The sequence below is a fragment of the Penaeus chinensis genome, chromosome 4 (assembly GCF_019202785.1).
Source record: "Penaeus chinensis breed Huanghai No. 1 chromosome 4, ASM1920278v2, whole genome shotgun sequence".
Classification (NCBI taxonomy): Eukaryota; Metazoa; Arthropoda; class Malacostraca; order Decapoda; family Penaeidae; genus Penaeus; species Penaeus chinensis.
In genome coordinates, this window is record NC_061822.1 from 43,134,171 (window position 1) to 43,144,170 (window position 10,000).

Sequence of the window (10,000 nt, forward strand, 5' to 3'; positions counted from 1 at the left end):
AGGAGACAAGGCAGAGGACGAGCGGGGTTGCAATAGCGGGGTGAGGGGAGGGGGGGGGAGGGGGGGAGAAGGGAGTAATAGTACTCTTCAGGGAATCGCGTGCGGCTGATGGAGGCTTTCCGCTTTTTCCTTTGCGTCTGGCGAACGAAGGGAGGAGGGGAGGAGAGATGGGGGAGATAAAAGAGGGAGGTGGAGAGAAGGGGAGAGAATGAGAGAGAGGGAGAAAAGGAGAGAGGTGGGAAGGGGAGGAGGAGGAGAGGAGGTGGGAATAGGGAGGAGGAGAGGGTAGGGGGGGAGGGAGAAGGGAAGAGGGGAGGAGGGAAAGGGGAGGAGGGAAAGGGGAGGAGGGAAAGGGGAAATCCAATCGCCAAGTGTCTGGCGGCGGCCGGAAGTGCGCGAGCGCCGGTCTGGCTTGGGGGCGACGAAAAGTGATCAACGACCCGAAGGATGTCATTTCCAGATTCGCTTTCGATATTGACAACCATTATTTAACCTCTTTTGTTAATTAAATGTCATTAATAAACATGCACTGAATTGAATCGAAAACGAAAATAATAGGATTTACAGAAAAAAAAAGAAGACTCCATTCACGGCATCACCGGACGTGTATATCTTCAGAAAAAAAAACAAAAAAAAAAACACCTACCTTTATTTTTAGAGATCTTATTGTGCCAAGACGTGACAGCAACAATGATACCATTCGTCATGCTAGACAACAATAGGGTGGGAAATAAGGCGCCACGCTGTTATGGTGCCCTCAATGAGACAGGTGATGTACGCGGAAAAAAAAAAAAATCATTCATAACTTGTATTGAATCATTATGTATATAATTATAACTGGTGGATAAATTTTGTGTGCCAAATTTACCTCTAAACTTCTACAAACTTCTTCAAATTCATAATACTGATTAATACGAAAAGTAGTTGAAAAAAAATACGAATAGTACAAGCATGTCTAGCTATACAACCCTAACTCTTTATTCTAGTAATACGCTTTACTCTTCCTGAATGGTGAATCGTGCGCTGCCGATTGACACATACATTTAAACGAGTCTAGATCGGTAACCCCGCTCTCTTCGCAATCCAACGCACTTCCTTGATATTTATATTCATCCACGATCGAATCTTTCTCCATGTTTAATCCATCTCCGTCTCATTCATAATTCTCCGCCTCTGGCTTTCCCCCCCACCCATCTGTCCTTCCAGCCTCGTCTCTCCACCAGTCCCAGAACCAATTATGGTAGTAAATAAACCACTAAAAGCCACAAAGCAACATAATAAAGCCACTCCGCCCTTCAAGGACCAGCTGATTCGTGGACAACTTGATCCGTTTTCATTCATTCTCTCCTACCTCCTCCTCCTCCTCCTCCTCCTCCTCCTCCTCCTCCTCCTCCTCCTCCTCCTCCTCCTCCTCCTCCTCCTCCTCCTCCTCCTCCTCCTCCTCCTCCTCCTCAAGGTCGGTGACATGTTTTGTGGACTGTTTACTTTGTGTTATTCTTCCTTTTATTTGCTTGTTGGTGATGTGATTCATAATGTTTTTATTATCGATGTCACTAATGTCATTAATTGTGTTTATGGCTGTTTTCCTTGTTATTACCGGTATTGTTATTATTGCTATTATCATCCATAATAACCCATATTATAGTGATGAAATATGATCATCTTACCAACAAGGATAAGATTATTTGGTCTGAGAGGTTCAGCATAAATATTACACCAAAATATAATCTAATACTGCGTGAAGGTATGTATTTGATTACGTGTACGTGTAAGCTCGCTCACCCCTTCACAGTCCCAGTCCACAAAGCCGCTTGACAGTCCGTGACAACCGCACCTGTCACCCCATGACACAATCAGGAGCCACATTCACCTTTCGCCTTCTGTCACTCTGCATCCTATCAACGCATTCATCACCCTTTACAACTTCACACTGACGAGGCATCAGGCGTTGAGGGAGTGGTTGGGAGAGGACGGGGGAGGGAGAGGAGGGAAGAGGAGGGAAGGGGATGGAGGGGCGAGGGACGGGAGAGGAGGGAAGGGGATGGAGGGGCGAGGGAAGGGAGAGGAGGGAAGGGGATGGAGGGGCGAGGGAAGGGAGAGGAGGGAAGGGGATGGAGGGGCGAGGGGAGAGGACGGAAAGGGAGGGGAGAGGAAGGGAGGGGCGAGTCACATTGGGTAGGAAGGAGGTAGGAAGGGAGGGAAAGGAGAGAAGGAATAGGAAGGAAGAAGATGAGATAAAGCGGAGGAAAAGGTATATGTTAATTAAAAAACGAGACCTCTCCCAAGTAAAGGGAGATCGGAAGGCCATCCCAAGGAAGGAAGGGCGTGTGCGGGAGGAGGGGCTGCGGGCGGGTGGGCGTGAAGCGTGAAGCGTGAAGCCGAAAGCCACGCGCCATCACCGCACGCGCGCCGACCTGTCCCGCTGCCGCTGCGCCTGCCACGTGCCGCCGCTCCCGCACTGGCGGTGTTGCAGGTGGCTTGCATGGGCTGAGCTTGGGGCTTGAGTTGCTTTCGTGGCGAAGGTCTGCGGTCGTTCTGTATGGTGGTGTTTGCGCCGTGGAGCTGCCGTCGGTATTTACATGTCAGCATGTACATGTACTTCTTTCTGTACATATATTTTTTATCAAGTTCTGTCAACTATTGTTCTCTTCATCAATAAGCCTTTTCTACGTAATTTTCACCCCATATGATTTTTAAAAATGACTCAAACCCCCACGAGAACCGAAGCCCTTAAGATGAACCCCCACGCACATGACAAAGAATTCTCCAGGACCCCCCCCCCCCCCCCTCAAGCAGCGAACCGCGACGCCGGGCGAGTTTTCCGACGCCAGAGCCAGACGACCACCTTCCCGAATCCATTTCCCTAAACCCAGTATCATCTCGTTTCTCAAGCAATAAAACAAGCTTGAATTAGACGCCAATTCGTCTGGAATAAATCTTTTTGTTCTCCAGGGGTTGAGGGATACAGTTTCGTGTTACGTAACCGTTTGCGCCGCTGGGGGTAAACTGGCGGTTTGATCTTACGATCCAAGTATGCAAATATCCTGCCTGGGATTACTAGAACATGCATCATAGGTTTATGCTTTATTCCTTGCCATTCGAAGAATATGAGAAATATGATGCACAAGCACGTAATTCTGTTTCAGGGGTTGAGGATCCGACATTCTTCGTCGGTAAAGAAAAGTTTCTCCAGAAGAACGCCATATTTGACAGCACTATCTCACTGCAACAGTAACGCCACAGCATTAAAACCGAGGCATCAACGGCGAGGGCAAATGGAAACCACAGCGGAAACAATTTTTATAGGTCATAAACTACCGTACTAAAAGGTAACCGAAAACTTCAAATCATTCGTATATGAACTAATCCATCAATTCAAAATTCTTTAAGCGAATAACTAAATACAACAAAATATTGACAACAGCGACAGAAATCGTTTTCTTCGGATGACAAGAACCAACCACTCAGGACACGACACGACAGCACCGACCAGCCAATCAGAGCCATCAGCGACTCCCAGGCTCTCGGCCAATGACCTCGCACCATTCCCCTTCCGCCAGCAACCATCCACCAATCACCGTCATTCTAAAATAAAAAATAAAGACAAAAAACCTCGAACCGTCGTTCTCCGCATTCTCTCGGTACTTTTTATTTATTACAAAACCTTCCTTCTTAAATCCTCTATCTTCCCTTCGCGTGGGTCATCGAAACCTCTCGCCGCCGTCACGCTCTTTTGCATAAATTAGCGCGCGGTTAATCAGGGGCCAATTTTTATTCCCGCGATCACGTCGGCCGTGGGAGAGCCGCCAGCTGACCCGGCCGTCGACGATGAGATATTCATTGGCTCGCTATTCGCTTATTTTCGACTTTTTGTTTTTCTTTCATTTTTTTTTCTCTCTCTCTCTTTCTCGTTGTGTTTCGTGAGCCAATAGTGAAAGAGACAGCCGGATGAATTGTACGAAGGAACGACGGTTAATGATGTATAATTACACCTTGGATGACTCGACAGTTGATTTTCTGGGGTGGAGAGGGGGCGGGGAGGGGGTAGGGGGGGGGTGGAGCTACGATACCCTTTCCACTCATCAATTTCTACGTTCATTCTAATTGATATTTACCTTCTCATTCCCCTTCTGTCTCCCTTTCTTTCCTTCTGTTTTTTTGTTTTTTTTCTTACCGTCATTATTTTCATAGCTATGCAAATTTTTCCCGAGAAGTGTTTCGAAATCAAAAATCAACGAGAAGAAAAATGAAACGGACAACGCCAGGCACACAGGGTGGAAGGGGGAATAATTGACATACTATATTATTTGTCATGTCAAGAGCGGAGTGAACATTAAAAAGATATATGTATCACACACATACACATAGCCTCGTGTAAGTATGGCTGGCAACAACGAACCAATAATATCTCTAAATAAATCACTTCAAATATACAGCAATCAAGCCTTAACAGAACAACAAGAAAAACACAGACGAAAAAAAAATCATGACAAAAGCAAGACTTATCACAGAAAAAAAAAATACAGTCGTTAAAAGAAGAAAAAGAAAGAAAGAAAAAAAACTTCATAGATAAAAAAGAGCGAAGGAATCTTAACGAAAACCCATATAAAAAAAAAAAAAAAATAATAATAGAAAAAAAAAAAAGTCCTAATCCACTCACCTGGAAGTGGAGGAAGCCCTTGTCATCCACCCAGCCCAGCACCACATCAGCGCCCTTCATTCCACCTGTGGGCGAGAAGCCTAGGCCCACGTACCCCCTCGTCGCCACCTGGAAAGAGGGCGAAAGGGCTGTGAGAAAGGGGGGAGGGGGGGATGTTAGCGTGAAGGGTGTGTGTGTGTGTGTGTCTGAAGACGTGAGAGAAAATGAAAAGAAGAGAACGGAGACAGAAGTAAAAAGTGATAATGATGCTGATGATAATAAGTAAAAATGATGATGATAATAATAATAACAATAATAACAATAATAACAATAATAACAACAACAACAACAATAATAATAATAATAATAATAATAATAATAATAATAATAACAATAACATTAATAATAATAATAATAACGACAGTAACAAAGACAATGGCAATAATAATAATAATCATGATGCTGACATAATACTAACAATCACGGCCATGACAACAATAGCAATAACAATAGCAATAACAACAGCAACAGCAACAGTAAACCTCGGCACAACACGCGCGCCGTACCTGCACTTCGATCACGATGCGTTCCTCCTCGGGCGTCCACAGCATGAAGTAGGCGCCTCGCTGATCCATCATTGCCCGATGCACGAAGCCGAGGGGGGGCAGGGAGTCGGACGAGAGGCCTACCACGCCCACGCCGGCCACCTCCACATTCTGGGCGGCCAGGACGATACCCAGGGCGACGATAGGGAGCATGGTTAGGGCGAAACACGTACGTATCCTGTGGGAGGAAGAGAGGGTGGAAAAAGGAATGTGTGAGTATGTGCTGTTTGGTCTATCGGGGGTTGGGGGGGTTGGATGAGGAAGGTGAGAAGGGGGGGGGGGAGGGGAATTAGGCTCTCATTATTATTGTTATTGATTCAGAAAATGCTTCAGGTGGTCACGCTTTCTTTCCAGAATGAAATTTGATATTCGGGATCCTCGACACTAGAAAGTATTAAGAAAAAACATCCTAATTTTCGCTTCACTGCCTTAAAAAATTGGCAACAATAGAAGGAGTTGTCGGCGCTACGCCCATGTAAGTTATGGAACCAAGAACGATTGTGAGCTTTACGCTAGGGCTTCATATGGTCGATTTTACCGTGAACATTCTCTCCCTGTGGGCTGGAACAGTCATGTCTACCTATCAGTAGTGCCAGATCGGGATGAAAACCTCGTTATTATGGATACGCTTTCTTGACACTTATTATAAATACGTAAACTTTCTATGGGATGATTCAGATCTTTTTCAGAGATTTTATTCCAGGTTTTGACAATAGCCAGAGACAGTAGGAAATGACCACTAAGGTTAAATAAGGAAATGCGGTGAAAACTTATTACACTTGGATGACCTTGCAACGCGTTAACATAGTCCCTGTTAACATACTGTAACTATTCTAAAATGGGATTCCTTTACAAACCCACATATTCAAATATTCATAACGCTATTAGTGATCATACAGTAAGTTTCATATCCCCATATTTATCTAATACCACTCTTTACAATACACACTTCTCTTTACGTGCGTGTATGTATGTATATGTGTTTAGGCCCAAGTATCCAAATACCACTTAGTGATTAGTAAAACGTACTTCTTTTGCTATAGATAACCAACCTGCAACATGTAATCAAGCACTTACACACCACAAAGACAGAAACAGAAATGTGTGTGTACTTCAGGCACGTTAACACAACCTTTGCGTATAAAAGAACTGTCCTCGTCTACCTCAATAATCAAACCGAGATGCATACGATATCTTAGTATAAGTTATTAATAAAAGTACGTCTCTATTATCTGTTCTAGTAACGAAACAGGCACGTTCTTTTTAATAAACATTAATAAAGACAGTTACGAATATCCTACTGATAAAACGTACAGTGTAAAAGAAAAAAAAAGGTAATACACTCACAGTATATGTAAAAATGTACACACGACACGAAAGACACACACAATCCTTACTAAGTAAACACCAACGAGACAATAAAATACCTCCCACTCCAAAAAACGAAGCAAAAGGGAGGAAAAAGTGTCTCGGCAACAAAATCTATCAGTGCTTAATATTCTCGCGCGGAGCCCCCTTCTGACACGCATCTCAGCGGGAATTGCCAGTACTTCTCAGGACTCGGTGTTGGAGAAAAAAGGGAAAGGAAGCAACACGGGGAAATAAAAATGAATAAATAAGCAGATAAATAAAACATAACAAGCAGCGACGGTAACAGCCTAAAATTACCTGCTGCGTCTACAAGCGACCACTACGCCTGGGTCGCAGCAGATTACTAGATGAAGGTATTTTATGAATGAAAAAGCGGACTAGTTTTGTTGCTCGGTGATTACCAGTCATGCTAATGTGCATGTGATCAATCATGTCTCATCTATTTATATCCAAATTTTATTATACAATTATATAAAAAATAATGCTGGGAATCATTGTCATATATCTATATACATATATATACATAATATATATACATCTCTCTCTCTCTCTCTCTCTCTCTCTCTCTCTATATATATATATATATATAAGAGAGAGAGATACATACATACATATTATATATATATATACATATATATATATTTATACATATATACATACATACATACAAACACACATTTATATATATATATATTATATATATATATATACATACACACACACATTTATATATATATATACATATATATATATACACACATATATATACACACACATTTATATATATATATATATATATATATATACATACACACACATTTATATATATATACATATATATACATATATATAACGTGCATATATATAAATATAAAAATATATAGAGATATATTTATAACGTGCATATATATAAATATATATATATATATATATATATGTGTGTGTGTGTGTGTGTGTGTGTGTGTGTGTGTGTGTGTGTGTGTGTGTGTGTGTGTGTGTGTGTGTGTGTGCGTGTGTGTGTGTGTAGTATATAGAACACATACCAGCATTTCCTTCCACGGCCATCACTCTTTATTTACCCAATTACAAAATACCTGCCTCCTCTCCTTTAATTCTAGGAGACGAGGCATTAAACTCTCCCTGCTACTCGCCTGCTTCTACTTATCAATAATTGAACGGCACCACAGAAACCAGAAGTCACTCATTACGACGCATGTAATGGGTCTTCAAATTACCGCCCATTAAACGAATCGAAACAAGCTCCTCCCACTCTAATGGTGAAATGACATCATTCCCAGGGCACTAAGTCAACGTACACCCCCCCTCTCTCTCTCTCTCTCTCTCTCTCTCTCTCTCTCTCTCTCTCTCTCTCTCTCTCTCTCTCTCTCTCTCTCTCTCTCTCTCTCTCTCTCTCTCTCTGTCTCTGTCTCTGTCTCTCTCTCTCTCTGTCTCTGTCTATCTCTCTCTCTCGCTTTGCCTTTTTGCTTTTGATTCGATCTTATTCCACGCGAGTGAGTGAGTGAGTGAGTGAGTGAGAGAGAGTGTGTGAGTGTAAGTGTGAGTGTGAGTGTGAGTGTGAGTGTGTGTGTGTGTGTGTGTTTGTGTGTGTGTGTTTGTGTGTGTGTGTATACGTGTGTGTATGCGTGTGTGTATGCGTGTGTATGCGTGTGTGTATGCGTGTGTGTATGTGTGTGTGTATGTGTGTGTGTATGTGTGTGTGTGTGTGTGTGTGTGTGTGTGTGTGTGTGTGTGTGTGTGTGTGTGTGTGTGTGTGTGTGTGTGTGTGTGTGTGTGTGTGTGTGTATGTGTGTGTGTATGTGTGTGTGTATGTGTGTGTATGTGTGTGTATGTGTGTGTATATGTGTATGTGTGTGTATATGTGTATGTGTGTGTATATGTGTGTATGTGTGTATGTGTGTGTATGTGTGTGTATGTATGCGTGCGTGCATGTGCGTGTGTGTGCGTCCCTGCCCCTCTCTTGCTATTCCATTTTCTCTCCGTATCTTTTCGTCAAACTTACCCTCTCCTATTCCCTCCTTTCCTGTCCTTCTCTCTTACCTTCTTCTCCACCTCGCCTTCTTATTCTTGTTCTCTCTCTCTCTTACTATCGACCCAAAATAATCAAGCGAAACTACGAACTCGCGGATCGTGCAAAAATGTAGCAATTGCGTATCACGCCCGCGTCCCGATGCTAAGCTACGGATAAAATAACCCTAAAATCGGCATTACAAGGTCTTGAACTTGTGAATTTACCGCTAGAGCCACGTAGACTGTGACGGACTACGGGGCTGCATTTATGAAATTCTTTAGTATAAAAGGAAGACAAAGAGAAGAAAGAAAATGGATAAATGTATGGACAAAACAAAATCAAAACGTAGGTTAGTCCAGTGCATTTTTTTTTTTTTTGCAATATTTCAACAGCATTTAAGAGCCCTCCGAAGATCATTTTCAAGTCTAGTCTCCATGCAAGCGGATCGTCAGAACAGCGAAAAAACGGCACATTCAGGCAAGGGCGACACGTTACCACTCGTCAAAAAAACACAAACAACAATCAGTTACGAGATTAACCTGGAACTTTGTAATAATAAACCGTAGTAAGAAAACAATTATCACCATTCGGTCTTTTTTATTTACTTATTTCTCCAACTGTAACTGCATTGGAGATGTGGCAGTCACACGAGACGAGGCTCCCGGCGAGGCGACGAACACTGGCAGTAGCAACGTCAAATTTATGGATTCTTTCTTGCGAGTGTTCGCGGAAGTCCGTGTGATCGTATATTTGGCCGCGAATGCTTTGTGTCTGCATTTGCGTGTGGACACGTGCGTGTTTATTGTTTATTTGCTTTTATATGCTGACGTCTTTCTCTGTCTCTCTGCGTAATGCTGCGCATGTATGCATGCACACGTGTCCATATGAGTACTAGTCTTCGAGCGTGCGCGAGTGTGTGGATATGCAAATTAGAAGACAAAAGCTTTTCAGTACTCCAGAAAGCCGTCACCATTAAAGAAACAGCATGCAAAGTTTACCAATCTCGTCTTTGTCACGAGAAGACAGTTGAACACGCGCCCCTCCCCTCACTCGATCTTCCATTAGCGAGCACTCACGCGGGCAAATATCTGCCGGCAGCGTGGCCAAAAATTCCCTGTTACTCATAGCATCTGGACAGCGCGTTGCCTTATTTCAGCTCAGGTGAAAGAGGGAGACTAACATAGACTTGACTCAGTCTACCTTTTGTCCGATTCTCGGTTTTCCTCTTTCCCCCTTTCCACTTCCTCTATCTGTCTACCCTTACATCTTTCTCTCTCTCCCTGTCCCCTTCTCTTTCTCCGCCTGTTTGTATTGGTCTCCCCTTTCCCATTTTTTCCGTCTGATTCTTATTTTTTC

At 43.1% G+C, this 10,000-nt stretch overlaps 1 protein-coding gene across 1 annotated transcript in view; it reads right to left on the reverse strand.

Moving 5' to 3' along the window:
* Positions 1 to 10,000, reverse strand: part of LOC125024903 (DBH-like monooxygenase protein 1) — a 72,499-nt gene that overhangs the window by 27,765 nt on the left and 34,734 nt on the right. Inside the window, exons 2-3 of the mRNA XM_047612669.1 lie at positions 5,206 to 5,422; positions 4,661 to 4,768 (exon numbers count right to left, since the gene is read on the reverse strand). Of these exons, the coding sequence (XP_047468625.1) occupies positions 4,661 to 4,768; positions 5,206 to 5,397 (300 nt within the window). The 5' untranslated portion in view covers positions 5,398 to 5,422. The remainder of the gene's footprint in view (positions 1 to 4,660; positions 4,769 to 5,205; positions 5,423 to 10,000) is intronic.